The sequence below is a fragment of the Dermochelys coriacea genome, chromosome 8 (genome assembly GCF_009764565.3).
Source record: "Dermochelys coriacea isolate rDerCor1 chromosome 8, rDerCor1.pri.v4, whole genome shotgun sequence".
NCBI classification, from domain to species: domain Eukaryota; kingdom Metazoa; phylum Chordata; order Testudines; family Dermochelyidae; genus Dermochelys; species Dermochelys coriacea.
Window position 1 is genome coordinate 50,311,397 of NC_050075.1, and position 24,526 is coordinate 50,335,922.

A 24,526-nucleotide genomic window follows, 5' to 3' on the forward strand; every position below is an offset into this window, starting at 1 on the left:
GATTTCCCTCACACCAACAAGATCTGGACTCTGCAAGGAAAGGTTGAGGAAATAATGAGGATTCCTTCAATGAAAATAAGAACAATGTGGTACTTGGGTTTCATCTGTTGGCTATTTGATCACCTCACCAGAATGAGTTTGTTTCAGTTTCCATGAGGACAAGAGTCCACTTACCTAACCCACCATCAAAACTGGTATGCTTGGTGGTGGTTTCAGAGACTAAAGACTGGGTGCAGAAACTGAACACCCCAAAAGAACAACCCCTACAGGTCAAGGCTGATGTACAGTGATAGGGAAACTCTGTACATCACCCATACAATATCTATTCTACAGCTGAAGACTTTAGTCTACAATGTCACCAGTTTGGGGACTTTCCAAGAGCACCGAGGGAGATACTTTCAGACACAAAAATGAGCTCCGTGCTTAACTGTCCTTTGTGCCTTTGGAAAATCTCCCCATAAATTTACAGAAAGGTGACTAGCACCCCAACTACAAAATATCAACCTACTCCCACTCCAAACATACCATGCGTCTGCTCACAACACACGCTTTGAGAATCAATTTAGGTTTTCAATATAGCTAAGTACTTACCAGTGAGAGCCTATTAAGGTAAGAATTTGCTTTAACTGAAAAGCCTTCACATTCTCTTAGAAACATCCCAATCTATCTTCTGGATCATTAATATCACATTGCTCCTCCATTAATAGCTGGAAGTGACACAAAGCAGTCGAAGCACACAAATCTAAAGCAGCTTGAAAGACTGGTTTTACAACATGACATTGGAGAAAGTCGGTGCTCCACTTATTGTAGTGATCAATATTCCACTGGATATGGATGGTCGAAGAAGTGGTCCGTCTTGGACATACAGTGCATTATCAGCTTCATTCAAGGCTGCTGAAGAAGCTGGATGGGGTCCTGAACTGGAAGTGCATCAGGACTTTTTGTTTACTGGATGGAGGTCTTCAGGAAGAGATCGGAGAATACTTGTAAATGAAAACAAAGCTACTGGCATAGCAACATGTGTCTTGCTTGTTCTAATATGAGCCATTATCACTGGCCTGGCATCCTGCATCTTCAGTCATAAATCAACACCACTGGATAAGCGTTCATTTGATTTATACATTTAAGGCTATATTATTCAAAGTGTGCGAGTATCCTGAATTTCTGTGATACTGAGGACTGTTGAATGTGTTCTGTTCCCTGCAGAGGCCTTCCATACTATGACAGGCCCTCCTATCCTGAATGTTAGTCACTAAAGTACTCTTCTAGTCCTAGCTCCTCTATTCTGTTCAGCATAACAGCAACCTGACAAACTAAACATGAACAAGCAAATAAAAAAGTCTGATAAAGCAAAGTTACTCGAGTTTAGAAAAATCAAGGTGTTCTGAAGGCATTTCAAGCATGTACGTTTTCAGGGTAACCAAACAGCTTACAACAATTTTACTGTATTTGGGAAAGCTCAATTTTAAAAGGGCTTTCTCTAGGCATGAGGCAGATGCTGCAATCCCTAATATGCAATTGCTCGAGAATCCCAGTGATTAGTTTTCTCCTACTTTTCAGTTCCCTAGGAAACTGGTCTCTGGATTATGGGGCCCTCTAAAGACCCTAAAAGAGAAGACTGGCTACCTGGCTCTCCTTGAAAACCCAAAGAAGAAGATAATGATCTTGTGGTTAATGCTAAGAGGGAGATCTGGGTTCAAATCTTGGCTCTGCTACAACCTAGGGAAAGTCACTTCATCTTTTTGTGCCTCAGTTGCCCATCTCTAAAATGGGATAATACTTTCCTAACTCACAGGGGTGCTGCAAGTCTGAACTCAATGTGCTGAGGCGCTCAGATACTATAGTGACTACAGAGTAGATATGTAGAGAGTGGACGATAGACAGCCCTCTTCCCACAAAAAACATAGAAAGGAGTTCTTAGTTTGAGCTCACATATAACCCCATGAATGTGCAGGTGCTGGTATGCTACCAACTCTTTCATATGGACTCTGAAGAGTTATATTTGTGCATCTTGCATTAAGAACATCCTGGATTTAAATAGCTCTACTATAGATTTAGACTGAATTTCCTCGGAAAGCAATCTTGAACCTGATGCAGAGGGGAAAAAAACATGTATTTGATAAACATGCAGGATAACAATTCATTTTTAGTATCATCCCATTTGGACAACTGTAGCATAAACCAATTCTTCATGCCTGGTAATAGGGGAAAAACACACTCTGAAAATGTTGCTTTGGAAATTTTTGATTAGAGGCACTAAAAAGAGTTAATACAAACATTCCTTCCCCTGTGCCATTTCACTATGTAATTGAATGAAAGAAGGAGCAGAACACAGCAGTTTAAGATGCAAGAATGGTAGTGGGGTTTTTTTTTTTGTGTTTTTTTTTTTTTAAAAAAGGCCCTGCTGTTTATTCAGAATAAGTGAGAAGGGAGAGGGGGTGCAGAGAAAGGGGCTGAGAAAATGCAAACTGATTTACTAGTTTTTCAGGGAGTCATCATTGGACTGCACTGCTAAAAAAAAGCTATTTTCTACATGTTGTGTAAAATCCTCTGTTGGTCTAGGGTAGAGGAGACTTTAAAGAAAAGGTTTTTCCTAGGAAGTGATCAAGTCTGGTATCATTGTGAGGTGAGAGGAATGGAGGAGGAGAAAGGGCAAGAAACTACAAACAGACCAAAAAGGTGAGAGACCTGTTAGTGCTGATGGCTACAGTCTGTGATGCTTACTGCTAGGCTGTTGGTGGGCTGAGACCAGTACAGATCATGCTGACCAATAACTGCCTGATTGTTTCCTTGTAATCTCATTCCCCTGTATCCATGTGTTATCTAATCTTAGATTGTAAACCTATTGGTCCAAAAAGCTATCTTTGTTCTGTATTTGTAAAGCACCCAGCTTTGGATTGTGGTTCATGGCTAAGGTTCTTAGGCACAAGGGTAATACAAATACATAATAATAGTGCCAACAGGAGACCATTCTAATGTCAAGAGCTAGGAATCAGGGAATTTTTGATGGCTTGATCTCTATACTACATATGGGAAATAAATGGTCAATGGTAGCTGTTAACAGCATTACAGCACTATTTAATTCTCACCATATCAGCTATATTTAGCTCGCTGAAGTTAACAGACAGCCTAGCCACACCAAATCTGGATAAGCTAAACAATCTAGGTGCAAATTGCATACATTTTCAGTCAACTTGTTTTTCTAAACTGTGCTACTGGGAAATATATGGGCAGAAGGCATCAGTGTGTTACTGCTGGGGAACAACAACAACTTTGGTCATGATTTATATCACTAATTTCAGGATAAAAAATGCTATCTTGTTTAAAAAAAAAAGGAAGAGACCACAAAATTACCTGTATTTTGTATTCAGCAGTGGTTACAGTTTATACTGCAGAATGTTTCAACTCAGTAAGCATGCAAATAGAGTATTTTATTAAAATCAGAGAGCTGGGATCTTTCCTTCTTTAAATGCCCTTTCCCCTGTGGCAGATCCTGTCAGGTTGCAGTTAAACAGTTTCTTACCTCCTCCCTCTGCTATGATGAGGCTGTGCCTTTAAGAGATGTATTTCATAAAACTGAAACCCAAGTCCTACATCAAGCAGAGTCTCTGTCTCAGACGTATAGTTTGTTCTAAATTTAATCTGATCAAAATGAGCTTTAGGTGGTGCTTTCAGAGAGTCAACAGTCCAAAAAAAGAAAAAGAAAGTCACCACATCAGCATTAACCACAGAAAGTCATTGTGGGTTTGCTCCTAGAGTGGCGGCTAAAGTGCCAGTTGTGGGCCACATGTACTTCTCCAGGGCACCTAATGTGAACTTAGTTCAATACTTGATACGGAAGCAGAAGTGCTTGTAAGTAAATATTCTATATTTATGGAATACAATTATATAACACCTTTCATCAAAGGTTTCAGAGTAGCAGCCGTGTTAGTCTGTATTCGCAAAAAGAAAAGGAGTACTTGTGGCACCTTAGAGACTAACAAATTTATTAGAGCATAAGCTTTCATGATGAAGTGAGCTGTAGCTCACGAAAGCTTATGCTCTAATAAATTTGTTAGTCTCTAAGGTGCCACAAGTACTCCTTTTCTTCTTTCATCAAAGGTATCTCAAAATCTTTACAGCCTGGTAGGTCTCACAACACCCCTTTCCTGTGGCTATTATTTCCATTAGACAAAATGAAGCACAGAGGGCATCAGTGACTCGCCCAAAGAGTCTAGTGCCCAAGTGACAGAGCCACACTCTTTTCTGATTCTCAGTGCATAGTTCTGCCTACCAGACCACATGGCCTCCTTTTAGAAATGAGCATTAAGTCATCTGCTTCCATTTTCTTCTCTTGCCACCAATTTAGGGACAGAGCCAGGACAAGAATTCAATACAACGGATTGCTCTGCATCAAAAGGAATTGTATGATATGAACTACAATGGGCAGATGAGCAGAGTCAGCAGAGTTTTATCAGTAAGTAAACAGTAGCCAAATCTATTGGAGCATAGAGCCCTAATTCACAGTGATTGTGCCAAAAAGTTTTCTGCCTGGCCTCTGACCAGAATCAAATCACCTCACCACTTCAGTACATTCCTTTTATTTGGTGAGCAATACAGACAGCATATACACAAAGCACAAGGGTGAAAGTTTCCTTTATGCATGCCCCGACACCAGACTTCATTAATGATGCATTGGATTGCAGGTAATATGCACCTCAAGCAAGGACTAGATAGCTTTCAAAAAAATTGATGCTGAACACAAATTCCAAGAAATATAGTGAAGACTGTACTTTACAAACAAGGGACCTAAACCACCTTAACTCCCCCCCATAGAGTCGTCAGCCTATAACCTACTCAGCATACAAGAAAAAAACTGAAAATGTGCTCCACACCACAATGATTTTATAATTTGCTTCATCCATTTATGTCTCAAGTATCAAACATGAAGCTCTGTCACCACACAAACCTTTGCACCTCTCCAGAAAGTGTTCTAATTCTGTTGTTCTCAAACTTTGGTATGCATACTGCTGGTAACAGGTGGGTTAGAAAACCCCACTAGTATATCATCAGTAGAAGGATCCTTCATAACTACACTGATTATCATCATAAAAGCAGTATTGCAAAGTACTTTGGAGTTTTAGATATGGGATGCAGACTCTTGAAGTTTGAGAACTGCTGCTCTAATTTCATGATCTGAGCTCATGAAGTTGGTATATAGAAACACGCTATGTTCCATGTTTAACACCTGAATAATTGGCTGTTACATGAACTCTCAGTCCTGTAATGTGTGTAACATTTCCCCCTCTCCTTGTGTAAGGTATTGCAAACCAAAAAGTAACAGAGGAAAAGTAATGAAATGTGAGTGCTGGAGTAGGATTTCTGCTCGTATAATTTTAAAAGAATACTGTACAAAATTCTACGGCATATGTAATGCAATAAAGTATGGGCTATTTTGTTACAAATTAATTATACCATTGAAAAGTTACTGAAACATCAATTTACTTAACAGGAAAAAAACCTGCCATGAATGTATATGGAGTTGAGAACAGAGATGCTATATTTTACATAATGGTAGCCGACTACTTTAGTTCTCAGTCAATGAGTTTGTTTTAGAACATAAGAACGGCCATACTGGGTCAGACCAAAGGTCCATCAAGCCCAGTATCCTGTCCTCTAACAGTGGCCAGTGGCAGGTGCCCCAAAGGGAATGAACAAACAGGTTATCATCAAGTGATCCATCCCGTCACCCAATCCCAGCTTCTGGCAAACAGAGGCTAGGGACACCATTCCTGCCCATCCTGGCTAATAGCCATTGATGTACCTATCCTCCATGAATCTATCTAGCTCCCTTTTGAACCCTGTTATAGTACTGGCCTTCAAAATACCCTCTGGCAAGGAGTTCCAGCGGTTGACAATGTGTTGCATGAAAAAGATACTTTCTTGTGTTTGTTTTAAACCTGCCACCTATTAATTTCATTTGGTGGCATTTCATTTTACAGACAGTCTTAGGTTCCCACATGGTGCTGAAAGGGATGGCAAAATGGGATTGTATGTTTTTGATCTGCCACTTCTTTCAAAGGGGGATTCATTTTCAATATTGTTCTCTTGAAGGCCTTTTTACATTATTATTCCCTTATTAGTTTTATAGCTTAAAACCATCTCTAAAACTGTTAAATTTATAACCTATATTTCCTTCCTTCTAAAATAATTTTATAATGCTTACAAATTTCATTTATTTGAAATTGGTATATGCAAGGGAAATATGAGAAATAAAATAACTGCCTACCCAACAATCCCTTTACCTACCCAACAATACAATGAACTGTATACACAGGCTGTATCTGCACTTACCAACCAAATTTTGTTTCACAGTAAAGTTTAAAAATGGGTTCCAGCACTTATTAAATTATTCCATTCTGTAATCTATTCCATAAATTATTTTCATACAAGTTGGTGACTGCAAGATCCATTAGAAGTGCCTTTATAGGCTAGTCATTCCCACCATTTCAGTGCCGCCACAGGATTCTTATAGCAAATCATTAAGTGGCCAGATATCCATTTTAACTTGGATTTATAGACTCAATTCCCCAAAGTACCAAGCAGAATTTAGACACATCAATCTCAACTTATTTCTTCCCCATCCCCAGCTATTTCTCCGCATTATTAATGCCATTTTGCGCCACAGCATTTTAGTCAAACTTTTCTGCTACTCTCAAAATGCAGTCATCTAAAAATCTCCAAATAATTCCAACACATTACTGCCTCTTAATCTAATCTTGCTTATAGGATGAAAGTCCAATATGGCTTATGGAACATTTTAAACTGCTTTAATGCCATGTCTTGCAGTTTTAACATTTTTCCTAGACTTTGATCTCGTTTTCATCTGTGCCTTGTAAGTTTAGGCCCCAGTACATTTTAGATAAATGGCAATTATGGTTATCTGATTTAAAAGGAAAAAATGCTGGTGCTTGATATCTTTTACGCCTATATTTTATTTGCAGCTGTTCCATTCGTCAGTGGTGATTCTTGCACTCATTTCCCTAAAATATTTCATAGAGTCCTTTATAATATTGCTGATGAATACTGTAATTAAATTCTATTTTTGCATGTAGTTTACTAAACCTGTGAGAATACCTTTATCAAGCAAATCAATATTTTACACACTCCAACTTCAATCCATTTTGCATTACATCAAAAATTCATTTCTTTTTTCCTTCTTAGGAGTCACAATCTAAGCAAAGCCTCCCTGGAACTGTGAATTTTTAATGAGATGACAAACTGTTGGTAAAAACATGGTATTTAAATATCTCCAAAGTTCAGAGTGTACAAATCATCAGAAATTCTTGTTACAAATGCATTAAGACCACAAGGAAGGAGGAAATGTAGAGTTATTTTTCCATTTTCCAGCCGTTTCCATGCACAATAATAAATTAGGTTTACACACTACTCAAAACTACATCCATTTTGAAGTTCTAGTGAGGTCATCATCTTAAACTATTTTAAATCAATGTCATTTCTTCCCCCCCAGTGTTGCCATTAAAAAGTCACAGTTAGCCAAGATCCCTCTTCTGCCCCAAAGGACCAGAAACAGGTGAATGGTAGTGGTAGGAAGAGAGTAAAACTCCAGATGTTGGATGCATACATTAAACCTATGCCTCACAGGGTATCTGAGATGCAATCACAACTGCGCCCCCAGTTCTGTATTATTTACAGAGCCTTACATACAGTGATACATAACTGCAACTATACATCAGGCAAGAAAGACCAACAAAATAATTAGGTGTAATAAAGTATCTCTAAGGCTGGAGGATATTAGTTTCTCATAGTAGCTTAGTGTTTGTGTAGACAAGCCATTACATAACAGCAAGCTGAGGTAGTAATCTACCTCACATTAGCCTGCAGCCACCTAACTGTCCATGTGCTGCCTGCTGATGCATGCTAAGACTTTGTTGTAGCACTATGATCTAGTCCCCTTAGATAGAATATTAACAAGCTGTTAACACATGAGCAAGGTACACATAGATTATTCGATTTCAGAGTGGTAGCCGTGTCAGTCTGCATTAGCAAAAACAACTATGAATCCTTGTGGCACCTTAGAGACTAACAAATTTATTTGGGTATAAGCTTTCATGGGCTAAAACCCACTTCATCAGATGCATGGAGTGAAAAATAGAGCAAGCAGTATAAATATTATAACACATGAAAAGATGGTAGATGCCTTACCAAGTTGGAGGGTGAGGGGAGGGGGGGGAGAGTCAGTGCTAACGAGGCCAATTAAATTAAGATGGACATTGCTCATTTCCACACCTTATTGTCAACTGTTGAAAATAGGCCACTTCCACCTTAACTGAATTGGCCTCGTTAGCACTGACCCCCCACTTGGTAAGGCAACTCCCATCTTTTCATATGCTGTAATATTTATACTGCTTACTGTATTTTTCACTCCATGCATCTGATAAAGTGGGTTTTAGCCCACGAAAGCTTATGCCCAAATTTGTTAGTCTCTAAGGGGCCAAAAGGACTCCTCGTTATAGAAAATTAGCAGGCAGCAGGCTACTGCAGGGCAAATTCACCGCCCAGTGTGCGGTGGTCTAATTGGTACAAAAAGCCTAAGTTTCTTCATAGGTCAGACTTTTCCAGAGATCTCAGTTTCAATTTAAGTATCAAAATTATTGAGTAGATTTTCAAAAAGCTTGCCAGCTCAGTGTCACAATGGCAGCATGCTGGGCACAAAGCACTTGTAGAAATCCAACCCCAGCTGTGGGGTCTGAGCAATTGAAAATCTGGCCCAGAAGTCTTTTGAAGAATCTGGCCTCAGAGGGGTATCTTGTTTGGTTGCAAATAGGAATCATCAGAAACTTGAGGGATTTTGCTCTTTCCCTACCCCTTCTGTTCCTCTATAAAACACACTTGTTACCTACCTGCACAGCCAAAAGCCAGATGGTATCTAGAAGAGGGGCTGAATTTGACACAACACACATTAGCCTTGGCCTCAATACTTGCAACTGAATTATCCAGGTTGGTAGACCACAGCTTCACTGAGGAGAAAAAACAAAAAAGAGGCAGAAATAAGTGAGGCTGAAAATGCTTTTTAAAAGATTTAAAAACATGGTCAGTACTCAAACAGGCTCCCACAGAAACTCATTACACACTTGCCTGTAGGGATTTTCATGAATATTAATATCTTTGAGATGGTGAACAAAATTAGCGGATACAAAAAGACTGCTTTTGGTTGCTGATGATCAACTTTCAACACAGTCTCAAGCACAACAGTAATTTACAACTTCTACACACAATATTACAGGATTCAAGCCTGCACTCGTGTGGCATTTGGAACCTCATGCAGGTGCCTAGCTGCATACTGTAATCACAGTACGCCCAAGGCTACCGGACTGCAGACTTGTACAGTCACCAAGAGCAATGAGGCTGGTATTTTACCTACTCTGTCATCCAGCTGTGCTCTGAAGAACTCCTGCTCAGTGCACTCAGTTGTAACCACTCTGCATAGATTTCATTTAAAACGTACCTGTAAGCACAACTAGTAAGAACAATCTGTTTTCCATTCTTCAAAGGTTGGTACCAGGAGAAAAAAAGCTGCACCGGGGTATAACCTGTCACTACTTTTTATTGTTACATTTTAATTCAATCCATGTGAATGACTATTGTGTAGAGGTAAATATAAATAAAGATTAACCTGTACTGGACTACTCTACAAGGGGAAATGGTATACACAAACATTCATGTACATGTGATTGTATTTTAAGCCTGCTTTGACAGGCCTCTTTCACAAATAAGAAGCGATGGAGAGTCTTTGAGGCCCTTCAGTTTTTTACATTTAAGGTACCAATTTAACTCACAGCTTTGCCAGGAGTCCAGCAGAAAAGGTGTTGGGTTGTTGCACTCTCCCAGGAAGCAGACTTATTCTAAGAGTCAGAATATACCTCCTGATTTTCCCCTTTTGTTCTAGTGGGGGATAAGGCAACTACGTATTGAATAGTGGTCACGCAGAGAGGCTGTTCTCCCCAGTGTGTGAAAACAGACAGGGCTCGCATAGACTTGCATGTGACAGGTCCTCTATAGACAGATCTCCCTCCTCTGTATGGAAGGGGTACTCTGCCTCTGTGGAGGGGAAGGGGAGGCTATGTGGTGATACAAGAGAGGGCTGGCCAGGAGGAAGGTGAGAAAAACCACCACTCTGCTTTGGCTCCAAGAAAGATATACAAAAATATTGCTACAGCCCCAGTCTATTAGCTTTTCCCCATATTACCCAATTCCCCAGGAGCTTCGGGAGAGCAGGAGAGACATAGCCTCTGGACAGATGCCTATAGAACCACTAAGCTTGGGGACAGCTTATCCACAGGAAGGGTAGTGGAGTCTTCCCCCGCCTCCTTTTTTTTTTTTTAAAATAGTCCGCACAAAGGAAGGGGAGGGAGTGCTGCTCCTGGCATGCCCTAATTCTGGCCATCTTTGGAGGACTGTTTCAAAGATGAGAGAAACTGCAAAGCTTGGAGCATATTGATGCATCCTTTAAAAACAGCACAGTGGGAATATCTGACAGATACCTGGAGCCATTACTAAGTATCATATATACCCAAACAAACGCAGATGTTGATACATACGACATTTGCATACAATAATTACAAAAAGAGATGGATTACATGCACCTATCAGTTTTCAGACAGTAATAATCCACTCTCTTATTTACCAAAAGCCTAGTATACATTATAAACAACCAGCTACATTAAAAATAATGAACAGCTTTGTAATGACGGCCTGGACCGTCTCTTGCTCCAAGTGACACTAGATGATGTAGTGCCTCATCTGGAGTCAGGGGGTAGGAGAGAATTCTTCAAACAAATAAAAGCTTTAGCTTCTTGCTTTAAAAGAAGAGATGCCAAGAGAAGCGCCGTGTATGTCACAGTGACAGCAGAGAACATTAGCATTATTGATCTGACAGCACAGGAAGCAAGTAATTCTGGATTTCTGCGGTTTAAAAAAAAATGTAATGCCAGCCGACAACGTTCCTTAGATCGAAAGCTATAGGGTCTATGGGTATTTGTGGGAGTCAAATGAACACAGCTCATAGTAGTGCCACTCACAAATGCATGTCCCATGCAGCCACTTATTTTGAATGCTCATTAGGCAGCCTTCCAACTAAGTTCTACAAGTTAGAAACTGTTCAATATGGGTAATTCTCTTTTTGACACCACATCAATATAAAAAACGATTACTTACTTTCTCAAAACTGTTGTTCGAGATGTGTTGTTCACGTCCATCCCACATTAGATATGTGCACGCCGTGTGCACAAGCGTTAGAAACTTTTTCCCTTAGTGGCTCCTGTCGGGCCGGCAGGCCCCCCAAGTGGTGCCACTGCACCCTGCATATACACCCCCGCCGGCCCGACCCCCTCCAGTTCCTTCTTGCCAGAGACTCCGACAGAGGGGTAGGAGGGTGGGTGGTGGAATGGACGTGAACAACGCATCTCGAAGAACAACAGTTACGAGAAAGTAAGTAACCGTTTTTCTTCTTTGAGTGCTTGTTCACGTCCATTCCACATTAGGTGAATTACCACCTTACCTCTAGGAGTCACGGAACAACTGCTCAGAAGACCGCTCTGCCAACTGCCGCCTCCTCTCTGGCCAGCTGGTTGACTGCATAGTGGGTCGTGAAGGTGTGCACCGAAGACCAGGTGGCTGCTCTGCAGATCTCCTGGATCGGGACCTGTGCCAGGAAAGCCGTGGAAGTCACTTGCGCCTTGGTCGAGTGGGCCGTGACCGCCGGAGCCAGAACACCTGCAAGCTCATAGCACACCTGGATGCAACTTGTAATCCCAGATGAAATCTACTGTGCCGACACTGGGAGGCCTTTTAACCTCTTGGCCACAGCCACAAACAGCTGTGCGGATTTGCAAAAGGGCTTGGTGAGCTACAAACAGAACGCCAGGGCTCAACGCACATCCAAGGTTTGCAAGCTGAGGTGACTCGGGTCCATATGGGGTTTTGGGAAGAACACCGGCAGACAAATGTTCTGGCCCAGATGGAATTGGGACACCACCTTAGGAAGGAACTTGGGGTGCAGCCAGAGCTGCACCTTGTCCTTGTGAAATACTGTGTATGTTTGGCTCAGAGGTAAGGGCCCTCAGTTGGGACACCTTTCTGGCCAAGGTAATAGCAACCAGAAACGCCACCTTCCAGGAAAGGTGGAGGAGAGAACAGGTAGCGAGGGGCTCGAAAGGGGGTCCCATGAGTTTAGAAAGGACCAGGTTTAGAAAGGTTCCATGGAGGGACTGGGGGGTGGGAGTATGGGAACACCCTCTCCAACCCTTTAAGGAACCGCCCCACCATTGGGTGGGAAAACACCGACACCCCCGAGAATCCCGGATGGAAGGCGGAGATGGCTGCCAGGTGCACTCTGAGTGAGGACTGGGCTAGCCCTTGCTGCTTGAGTTGTAGGAGGTACTCCAGAATGGCCTGCACCGGGGCCTGGCCCGTCTGCACCTGTCGGGGTTCATACCAACATGAGAACCTTTTCCACTTGGCCATATAGGCCGGCCTAGTAGAGGGCTTTCTGCTGCCAAGCAGAATCTGCTGCCCAGGAAGGGAGCACTGGCTCTCCAGGGCATTTAGCCACAGAGCCTCCACGTCGTCAGGTGCAGTGACTACAGGTCGGGGTGGAGAAGCACCCACCGTCCTGTGTAATGAGGTCCCAGTGTAGGGGCAGGACTACTGGGATGTCCACCGACAGCTCTAGGAGCTATGTGTACCAGTGTTGGCGGGCCCAGGCTGGGGCGAGGAGGATCACCACCGCCCTGTCCCTGTGCACCTTCAGCAGGACCTTGTGCACCAAGGGGAGTAGGGGGAAGGCATACATCAAACCCCCTCTCCACAGGATCACGAATGCGTCCACAAGAGAGCCCGGGCTGTAGCCCTGGAACGAGCAGAACCACAGGCACTGGGCATTGGCCCTGGTGGCAAACATATCTACCCGGGGAAACCCCCACCTGAGGAAGAGTGAAAGCACGACATCCACCCTGAGCTTCCACTAATGCATGCGGTACGACCTGCTGAGGGAGTCCGCCAGCTTGTTCCACACCCCCGGGAGATAGCCCATGCGATTCACCTTGAGGCGTCCTATGCAAAGGACCCAGAGGAGGAGAACCTCATGACAGAGTGGCGAGGAATGAGCCCCGTCCTGCTTGTTTATATAGAACATGGCAGTAGTGTTGTCTGTCAGAACTGTCACGCTGTGACTACTCAGACTGGCATGAAAGGTCTGGCAAGCGAGACGAACCGCCCTGAGCTCCTTCACGTTGATATGGAGCAATCGCTCTGCCTCGGACCAAAACCCCTGCGTCATGAGGTCCCCCGGGTGAGCCCCGCATCCATGGTCTGACGCATCCGTCATCAGTGTCAGGTCCGGAAGTGGGGTGGCAAAGGGGATGCCTTTGCAAACCACAGGCTGGGACTGCCACCACAGCAGGGAGTCCAGCACATCCCTTGGAGCTGTCACTACCAAGTCCAGGGGGTCCCTGCCTGGGCGGTACACACAAGTGAGCCACGCCTGCAGAGTCCTGGTTCTCAGTCTGGCATGCCTGACCACGTGCATGCATGCTGCCATGTGGCCCAGCAGCCGCATGCAGCACCTGGCCGTTGTTGGAAACTGGCGCAGGGAGGCCACTGCTTGTTGGATAGCCTGGAATCGGGATACCGGAAGGCTTGCCCTGGCCTGCACCGCGTCCAGGACTGCCCCTATGAATTCCACTCTCTGTGTGGGTACAAGCATGGACTTGGGGATGTTGACCAGGAGCCCCAGCTCGCGGAAACAATCTCAGGGCCACCTCCACATGGCCCCGCACCTCCGCCTCGGATTGGCCAGCCAGGAGCCAGTCGTCGAGGTACAGGTACACCTGGATTCTCTGCCTCCGTAAGAAGGCCGCCACCACCGCTATGCACTTCGTGAACAACATTGGAGCCGCAGCTAGACTGAACGGGATAACCGCAAACTGATAATGTTCTCTGCCCGCAGTGAAGCGTAGGAACCACTGATATGCTGGGAAAACGGCGATACGAAAGTACACGTCCTTTATGTCGAGGGCAGCATACCAGTCCCCCAGATCCAGGGAAGGGATGATGGTGCCCAGAGAGACCATGCAGAACTGGGCCTTGACCAGGAATTTTTTGAGCCCGTGCAGGTCTAGGATTGGGTGAAGGCCCCCTTTGGCCTGGGGATGAGGAAGTACCAGGAATAGAACCTGTTTCCCCGTAGGCTGTGAGGCACCACCTCTACCGCCCCCGCCCGTAGCGGCGAGTGCACTTCCTCCTCTAGGAGATGCTCATGAGAGGGGTCCCTGAAGAGGGACGGGGAGACAAACTGTAGTGAGTACCCATTCTGCACTGTGCATAAGACCCAATGGTCCGACGTAATGGTGGACCACGCACGGGAGAAACGGGACAAGCGGTTCAGGAAACAAAGGGATGGATCCAGTGACTGGTCTGGTACACTGTCCTCGAGCGCACCTTCAAACGCCTGGCTTAGTGCCCAGCTGGGGTTTGTGCTGGCCTTGGTTCTGGCCCAGTGCATTATTGTTGTTCATGACTCCGGGGCACTACTCACCGAGGAAGCCTGAGCGGGTGTTGGTCGCTCCGGGCCCGGCGGCTGCAATGTGGCCTCCATCAACAGTTGCTTTAGGCGAAAGTCTCTTTCTTTGTCCTTGGCTTGAACGCCTTGCAAATCCTACACCTTTCAATTTGATGTCCGTCCCCAAGGCAACGTGGACATGAGTCGTGGGGGTCACTAACTGGCATAGGTTTGCAGTACGTGGCGCAAGCCTTGAAGCCGTGGGCCTGCGGCATGCCCCGCGGCCCGTGCTGGAGGCCTCCAAGCACCTAATCACTTACGTGTTCACAATCTATATGTAAATGAACTGATAACAGCTAATCTAAAGGCTAAGGGACTGCTCTTCTACAAGAGAGAGGTTGTTCCAACGCCGCCACAGACGGTAAGAAGGAACTGGAGGGGGTTGGGCCAGCAGGGGTATATATGCGGGGCACAGTGGCACTACTCGGGGGGCCCGCCGGGAGCCGCTAAGGGAAAAAGTTTCCGACGCTCGTGCACGCAGCACGCGCACACCTAATGTGGAATGGATGTGAACAAGCACTCAAAGAAGAATAGCAGATACTTGATCTTAATTTTGTAACAAATAATTCAGGGGCTCAGTTATCAGCACACTAGCCTTTCACCTTTGCACAATTTCATTCAAATCCTCTTCAGATCACAGAGTAGAATGAGCTTGACGGCTCATCTGCTGTTTAATCAATACGGGTGCTCATAAAAACCAAAATGAAATTTGCTACAACTGGTAGACCAGGGTTAGATTCCACAGCGACTTCCATGACCACATAGTTGTGGAATATACAGGGCTCTGATTACAACAGTGTTATCAGCTTTTTGATAATTTCCTCCCCCTACCAGCTCCTGCCGCCTAACTTTAAAAAAACATAAAACCGTATCACAAGTCACATTTTAGCTGGAAATAAATGTGTATACAAGAGATTCATAAACTCTGGTTGTGTGAATTTTGCTTCCCTTACTGTGAATTTTAGCAGTTTTGTGGAGACTGAGGTGGTAATTATAAAACATACAGATGCCCTGATAACACTTAGAACTGTGTTGATGAGGCAAACTACCCTATGAGATCAACTGTTCTTAAAGCATGCGTTGCCTAATTTTGTTGCTGCTGAGAGCTGCATCTCTCCATGTGGCCAAGCATCTACACCTCACAAAACAAACGAGATGATGTCTGGGAAGCAGCTCTGGGTTTAAATTTATTTAATTTTACTAAGTTTGTTTCATTGATTGGTGCTTTGGTTCAAATGCACATTAGTTTATAAATTAACCTACTGTGGGGCAGAGCTTTGGAGAAACACTCAGTAAGAGAGGAAACTTTTCACTGCAGTCGCTGAAAGGAACATTCATCTACATTATGAATACTAGCTAATATTCTTCACAAAACATTCATAGTATCAAATAGTCATTTTATTTATATATAAAATACACCAGGTAACATGATATTGCTGTAAGACACAGTATCACCGAGCCCATTCTCTAAAATTAGTCCATTTGTCTATCGATTTCTAAGCTCGGCCTACATTACAGGATCATGCTTCCCTCATCATCCCATATACAGACATTGCTTTAGGTCAACGTATTAAGTTATGAGATGAGAACAGTTCTCTCTTCTCACAGTCACTCTCTCCATACACTATTATTTCATTTATTTACTTTTCCATGGCATTCTTAGCAGCATCTGAGCACCCCACAAACAATGAATATAGCCATAAAACCCCTGTGAAGTAGGCAATTATCCTCCTTTTATAAACTGGGAAACTGAGGCGTGAGAGATTAACCTGATTTTCAGAAGCAATGTGCACTTAAAATTCCAATTAAAATTAGTGGGAGCACCATTTTTGAAAATTAAGCCCCAAGGGACTTGTTCAAGGTCAAATACAATGTCCTTGATAGAGCTGGGAACAGAACACTGATCTTTCAATTCCCAAGACAATGCCCTAACTAGCAAGTCACCCTTCCTTTTCATGGAACCAGTTCCGCAAACCTGAACTAACCCACTCAGTTCCCTGCAACTACTCAGCATGTTTAAGTATGAGCAGGACTGCCACCTATTCATTATTTCTATATCTAGATGGTGGAGAGAATATTTTACCTTCACTAATTCACATTATGAGAAACCAGTTCACACAGATGTCTTAAGTTCTTCTCCATACGCATGAGACAATGAAAATTAAAAGTAACCTCCCACCAAGCTCTCAAGTGCACTGGAATTTTGTGGGACAATCAGCATTTCAGTTTAACTGGGACCATCTCATCGCCAAGCGTAGAAGTATTCCACACACAGACACTCTGCCCAGCCAAATAATCTGTAGTTTAGGATAGAAGAACAAACAGCTAGAGAAGTTCTGCTCTTACCTGTGAATGCTGTTTATGGGCTTGTCTACGTGAACAATTAGACAACAGCACGCTGAGGTGTGAATCTACTCCACACTAGCCTGCCACAGTGTAGCTGTCCACATATACCCTGCTGGCACATGTTAAGTCCATTAGAGCACTTTGACTTCAAATCAGAACTTTAAACTTTAAAACACATTGGCAGGATGCACATGAGCAGTTAGACTACAGCAGGCTAGCGTGGAGTATATTCACTCCTCTGCTTGCCATGTAGAAATTGTTTGAATAGACAAGCCTTAATTTCTGTGCACTGCACGAGGCCTCATGCCCTAACCTAGACAGCACTCAGGTATCATTCTATTTTACAAGTAAGTTAACTGATAAGTTGAACAAGGCCACTTCAGGCAGAGCTGGAAGTAGAACCCAGGCCTCTAAAATGGCAGAGCCACGTCTTAATGTATTCAGGCCAACCACACAGCCTCTCAGAAAAATGGCCATATATGTAGACTTGGTTATCTGATTAGTAAACATGTTCTAACCACTAGATTTCATTAGCTCCTAGAACAGAACCCACTGGCAAAGTGGGTCTCAAAAACCCCTCTAGTAGGTAGTCCACTAATTTCTCTTTGAACTCAAGTCATAGAGGTCTCACTGGGGATTTGAAGGTCCAGGATTCAATCTCTGCAAATAACCCATGGGAAGTCTCTTTACAACGGCACATGATGAAATTTGTTTTTCCCTCATTTTCTTTTTAAAGTGTTGATTTAATTAAATTCACACACAGTAAGGAAATATCCTTAAAACAGGTTTTTAAAGTTAAAAAGTATTATAATGGTATCAGTTTTGGCACCACATGCCACAACTACAGCCAGAGTTTGGTCATTTGCCACGTTTCACTTGCCCATCACAAGTTGGAAGGTTTGACGGTTGAGAGGTATGCAGGCTGCCTGTTATATAGTTTATTTATAGCAATTTTTTTTTGCTGCTATTTTTGGTATATTTTCAAAGGCTGTGTACTGAAAGAATATAATAGCTTCTTGCAGGTCCCTACAATCTATTTCTGTGGCTATGACTATGTTACCAAAACTTAGATTCATAGATACTAAGGTCAGAAGGGACCATTCTGATCATCTAGTCCGACCTCCTGCACAACACAGGCCACAGAATCTCACCCACCCACTCCCACAAAAAACCTCACCTATGTCTGAGCTATTGAAGTCCTCAAATCGTGGTTTAAAGACTTCAAGGAGCAGAGAAGCCTCCCTCAAGTGACCCGTGCCCCATGCTACAGAGGAAGGCAAAAAACCTCCAGGGCCTCTCCAATCTGCCCTGGAGGAAAATTCCTTCCCGACCCCAAATATGGCGATCAGCTAAACCCTGAGCATATGGGCAAGATTCACCAGCCAGATACTACAGAAAATTCTTTCCTGGGTAACTCAGATCCCATCCATCTAATATCCCATCTCAGGGGATTAGGCCTATTTACCCTGAATATTTAAAGATCAATTAATTACCAAAATCACATTATCCCATCATACCATCTCCTCCATAAACTTATCGAGTAGAATCTTAAAGCCAGATAGATCTTTTGCCCCCACTGCTTCCCTTGGAAGGCTATTCCAAAACTTCACTCCTCTGATGGTTAGAAACGTTCGTCTAATTTCAAGACTAAACTTCCTGGTGGCCAGTTTATACCCATTTGTTCTTGTGTCCACATTGGTGCTGAGCTGAAATAATTCCTCTCCCTCTCCTGTATTTATCCCTCTGATATATTTAGAGAGAGCAATCATATCTCCCCTCAACCTTCTTTTAGTTAGCCTAAACAAGCCAAGCTCCTTAAGTCTCCTTTCATAAGACAAGTTTTCCATTCCTCGGATAATCCTAGTAGCCCTTCTCTGTACCTGCTCCAATTTGAATTCATCCTTTTTAAACATGGGAGACCAGAACTGCACACAGTATTCTAGGTGAGGTCTCACCAGTGCCTTGTATAATGGTATTAAAACCTCCTTATCCCTACTGGAAATGCCTCTCCTGATGCATTGGCACATTGGCAGCTCATAGTCATCCTATGATCAACCAATACTCCAAGGTCCTTCTCCTCTTCCGTTACTTCTAATTGATGCGTCCCCAACTTATAACTAAAATTCTTGTTATTAATCCCTAAATGCATAACCTTACACTTCTCACTATTAAATTTCATCCTATTACTATTACTCCAGTTTACAAGGTCATCCAGATCCTCCTGTATAATATCACGATCCTTCTCTGAATTGGCAATACCTCCCAGCTTTGTATCGTCTGCAAACTTTATGAGCACACTCCCACTTTTTGTGCCAAGGTCAGTAATAAAAAGATTAAATAAGATTGGTCCCAAAACTGATCCCTGAGGAACTCCACTGGTAACCTCCCTCCAACCTGACAGTTCGCCTTTCAGTAGGACCCGTTGCAGTCTCCCCTTTAACCAATTCCTTATCCACCTTTTGATGTTCATATTGATCCCCATCTTCTCCAATTTAACTAATAATTCCCCATGTGGCACGGTATTAAACACCTTACTGAAATCTAGGTAAATTAGATCCACTGCATTTCCTTTATCTAAAAAATCTGTTACTTTTTCAAAGAAGGAGATCAGGTTGGTTTGGCACGATCTACCTTTTGTAAAACCATGTTGTATTTTGTCCCATTTACCATTGACTTCAATGTCCTTAACTAATTTCTCCTTCAAAATTTTTTCCAGGACCTTGCATACTTCAGATGTCAAACTAACTGGCCTGTTGTTACCCGGATCACGTTTTTTTCCTTTCTTAAAAATAGGAACTATATTAGCAATTCTCCAATCATTTGGTACTATTCCTGAGTTTACAGATTCATTAAAAATTCTTGCTAATGGGCTTGCCATTTCAGGTGCCAATTCCTTTAATATTCTTGGATGAAGATTATCTGGGCTCCCCGATTTAGTCCCATTAAGCTGTTTCAGTTTCGCTTCTACCTCAGATATGGTAATATCTACCTCCATATCCTCATTCCCATTTGTCATGCTACCATTATCCCTAAGATCCTCTTTAGCCTTATTAAAGACTGAGGCAAAGTAGTTGTTTAGATATTGGGCCATGCCTAGATTATCTTTAACCTCCACTCCATCCTCAGTGTTAAGCGGCCCCACTTCTTTCTTAGTTTTCTTCTTATTTATATGGCTATAGAACCTTTTACTATTGGTTTTAATTCCCTTTGCAAGGTCCAACTCTACTCGACTTTTAGCCTGTCTCATTTAAGAAGGATTTTTATTAAATGCAGGTAGTCACAGGCAGTTTCAATCAATGATCATTCCAATGGCTGAAAGTTATATTGCTGGTAGAAAAAGTCAAAAATATAGAGAAGGGAATGTGACTTATGTCTGAAAATTATTTTTCAATTTGAGGAAGAAAACTGCTCTGACGAACTGGGTTTAAATTCTCATCAACTGAGATGGGGCAATAAAAGTATTTACAATAGGAAGAATTTGAGGTCAATACCAGTCACCACGGGACACTTTTTTCCCCAAACTTCTGTTTCCTTTAATAAATTGGCCACTTATTCATACCAGCAATGTTTAAAATAATGCTTATGTAATGAAGTTTTGCAATATGTGTTTGCACATTCCCAGGAATGCCCCAAGAGTAGGCAGGGTATAGAGCTGACAGCAAGACAAAGACAACATGATGGTCTATTTGTGTTTCTCTTCTTAGAGACAGATCAACTATAAAACGTGGCCACTAGGGGAGGAGAAGAAACATCTGGTAGTCTCCACCAAGAGACCTCTCTTTGAAGAGTTTCTATCAGACAAGGTCACAGCTCCCTTCCAAGATGTCCTTTCAAGCCCCAGGAGATTTCAAACTCCCTGCTTACTGTGGTTCAGAGGGTCCCAATATGTAGCAATAGTATTGCTGACACCTACACCAAATCCCTTTCTAAAAACTTCAGAAAGGAAGTAGGTATTCTTAAAATTTTTTCATTTTTAGTTTCAAGGTCAACTGCCTAAGACAGTCCAGACCCAGAGTTAATGAAAGCAATGTTTTTTTCTGGTTAAATTAGAATTATAGCCTTCTATTTTATAGAAATACCCCAAGAAAACAGAAGGCTATGCAGCTTCTCAGGGCTCTGGTAACATGGGCCAACATTCCAACAGTCACCATAACTCTTTGGGTGTGAATGTATAAATTTCAGCTACCTCTGTAGCAGCAGACAGCTTTACAAATACTCATAACTAAATATATAATTTGCTTTTTTAAATACAATGAACAATTGGAGTGAGAGTGCTTATATGCTCCCATTCTCTCCTGTGGAAGGCAACATACAGATAATTCTCACAAACACATTCTGGATGATCTTCAATTAATGAAGAGGATGGAATGGTACGCAGAGCCCTGGCATGCTGTCTGTAATTATATCAGACTCAATCTTTGTTCCAGTAGGGTTCCGTTGCTCAGTGCTCCCTTTACTGTGTATGATCTTTGTCAGAGAAGGGTGCAGATGAGTGATCACAGGATTACTCTTGTGTGTGTGTGCGCGCGCATCTGGCAAAAGGCATTGCAGTGCACCAAGTACCCAGGCATCCAACACCTTGTCACCACTTTGAAAGGGGAACGGGGAGAGAGAGACAGGAACATCCTACAGCAGGGATAAGGGAAGGAGGTTTAGTAAGCTACCCCACTCAGCAATTAGGAAAGGAGCTAGGGGAGGAAAAGATCTCACCCCTAACCACTCCCACAATGCCAGGAAAGGGAAAATGCATTACAGTTCCCATCATTCCACACAAGGCCAATAACTACAGATAGAAAGCTCAGTGCCCACACATCCAAGCACTAGGGGTAGTTGCGAGGAAGAAGGGAATGGTAGTGCTGAGCTTCCCACCAGGTAATAACCTGACCAGATTATCTCTGTGAGCTTTGGGTAGCAGGTTTTGACATTTGGCTAACAGATGTCTGGCAAACTGTGTTCTCCATTATAGCATTTAAAAGAGCTATACTTATTTAAAATACTTTTAAATAAGTCTCCAATTCTGGCATTCACCTCTGATGTCCTTGTTATATATGTAAATAGTGAAAAGGCTGCATGAGGAGGGCAATGAAACAGTCTAGCCCAGGCTTGATCAGAAAAAAACCTATATACCTTTAAAAAGAAAACTACTATTTGAATAGAAATGCAGGATGTGTATAGAAAATGCAGGTCTTTATTAATACATAATTTGTGTGTGTAAACACTGCACTTTTAAAAACAGTTTCTGCAGAAAAGAATTGTTAAGCTGTGATGCGAGGCCGTGTTTTGTAAAGTCAGCTCAGGCGGACAGCTCTTTACCATGCTAATAAATGCATGTCTATTTGGAAGATAAGCTCTTTTTAAAATGCACAGCATGAATGGGGAGCAAAATGATGAAAAGGTTGATCAGTTATACAGAGGGACTTTTTCTTACTACATTTAATTTTAAAGGAAACAGTCCTAAATTCCACCATAAAGAAGAAAAAAAAATCTATTAAAAGCCATTTAAAAAAATCTCCATAATATGAAATCATCATAAAGGCTGCATTTTGTAAGTGAAATTACCAATTACCTCGAGAATGTCAAACACATTTAAGAAATGCTAATATGACTTCCTTTTGAAACAGAGTTTAAAAGCAATTTAGGGGGCAGAGGCTTGCAAGGTTTAATGTTTTATGAAAAATTAATTTGTCATTCAAAGTAAGTCATGAACAGCTCTGCCCAAAGCTGTTTGTGCCTATTTTGGAGTTGACCCCCAGTGGCTGCAGAAAGAACTCAAAAGCAGTGGTTGCCTAATAACTAATGTGATATTGTAGACTGACTGCAGATAAAGTCCTGTTCTTTAGGGAAGGAGAAAGATTATGTATTTCAATTCTATCCATTCCCCCTTTACCGAAACTGTATTGCTTCCAATGTGCAGTGCTCAACTAGTGGGGCACAATGGTGTGCCTGGTGAGAGCTCCAAAATCCTGGGTCATTAGGGCCCAGCAGGCCTAATTGGGAGGAGGGAAAGTAAGAAGCAGCTCACTCCCAGCATCTACTCCTGCAGTTCTCATCCCTTCCTGCCCACCACCCAATTTTGTTCACATTAGTGTTAAGTTTCTCAAAAAACACGTCACATATCCTATAGGACAGGGGTTCTCAAACTGGGGATTGGGACCCCTCAGGTGGTCGCGAGGTAATACATGGGGGGTGGCAAGCTGTCAGCCTCCACCACAAACCCGGCTTTCCCTTCCCTTTATAATGGTGTTAAATATATAAACAAGTATTTTTAATTGGGGGAGGGGGGGTGAGCTCAGAGGCTTGCTTTGTGAAAGGGGTCACCAGTACAAAAGTTTCAGAATCTCTGCTATAGGACAAGATGTTTCTTGCTGTGCATGATCCTTAATACTTTATCATCATTTACTAGAAAGCCATTTTACTAGATAAAAGCAAGAGAGGACATTCTCAGTCTCCACTCATTTATCTGTAGCCACTCCCTTTCTTGTACACAAACTTTTTTTAATTATTAATTAATTATTATTATTAAAACCAAAGCTCCCCAAATCTTCAACTATCAGTCTGATACACACTGAAGTAAAACTTGCCTTGTCTACACTAGAGTTTAAGATGATGTTACTTGGATTGTACTAGCTAACATGATATACGACCTTCCCTGTAAATCCTAGACTAGACTAAAACTGGTCCATAATTTTCATTTGAACGATTTTTCAAATGAAACATGCCCACTTCACAAAAATCAAGATTTCCCAAGAGAATATTTCAATTTTTCTGAAAGATTTTGATTTTCTATTGGTAAAAAAAAATCAGAATGACAGCTGCCTGGCTGCCACCTGGAAGGCTCTTGTTATTTTTACTTTTGGCAAGTGAAATTGAGAAAAGTTTTCACAGAGGGCTGCCAAGGCAGGGTGCCAGGGCACTGTTTCCCACACCAGCTCCAGGCGACAGTCAGAGCCATGGCTTTCTGCCTCTCCAGTTCTAGGAGCTGCAGGTGCAGGCTGAGTGTCCAGGCTCTCTACCTCTATGGCAATTCAGCAATTGACAAGTGCAGGCAACGAGAAAGCTAAAAGATTCCATTTCAGTTCCCCTGAAACAGGTTTTTTTCAAAAAACACGAAATTTTTCGAGGAAAAGGATTCCCTTTTTTTCAGCCAGCTCTAGACAAAGCTCTCTCCCATTTTCATCTGATCCTAAATGGTTCTACAATACCCTGGGCAAGTCAGTTACAGTAAGTAAGCCAAGGAATCAGTTACTTGACACATCTTATATTGACAACCATAAGGAATACACAATGAGTTCAGCCTTTAGCACTAGAATTAAAAATCAAAATACCCTTTGCATCGTCAGAGCCTGAAGCCAGTAGTTTAGGGTCCATCAAGTTAAAGTCAACACTCCAGCATCTTTTCTCATGCTCCTGTTTTGAGAAAGAGGAAAATATTTGGAATGTAGTATGTTATAATTCCCAGCGCTAAAATATGCTGTAAAGCGAAACAAATGCAGTTTGGTATGAATTAAGATGGAATTTCTGGATATATATAGCAATGATCTTAAATACATTTTTCTCTCA

General features: G+C 42.5%; 1 protein-coding gene across 11 annotated transcripts in view; it reads right to left on the reverse strand.

Moving 5' to 3' along the window:
* The window catches only part of COP1 (COP1 E3 ubiquitin ligase), a 193,889-nt gene that overhangs the window by 67,943 nt on the left and 101,420 nt on the right, over nucleotides 1-24,526 (reverse strand). For all 11 annotated transcript variants that reach the window (XR_006283104.1, XR_006283103.1, XR_006283101.1 and 8 more), the window contains 2 exons: nucleotides 24,292-24,373; nucleotides 8,904-9,020 (listed from right to left, as the gene is read on the reverse strand). Coding sequence is in view for 6 of the 11 variants with exons in the window: in XM_043520142.1 (XP_043376077.1) it covers nucleotides 8,904-9,020; nucleotides 24,292-24,373 (199 nt within the window). In the remaining 5 variants the exon portion in view is untranslated. The remainder of the gene's footprint in view (nucleotides 1-8,903; nucleotides 9,021-24,291; nucleotides 24,374-24,526) is intronic.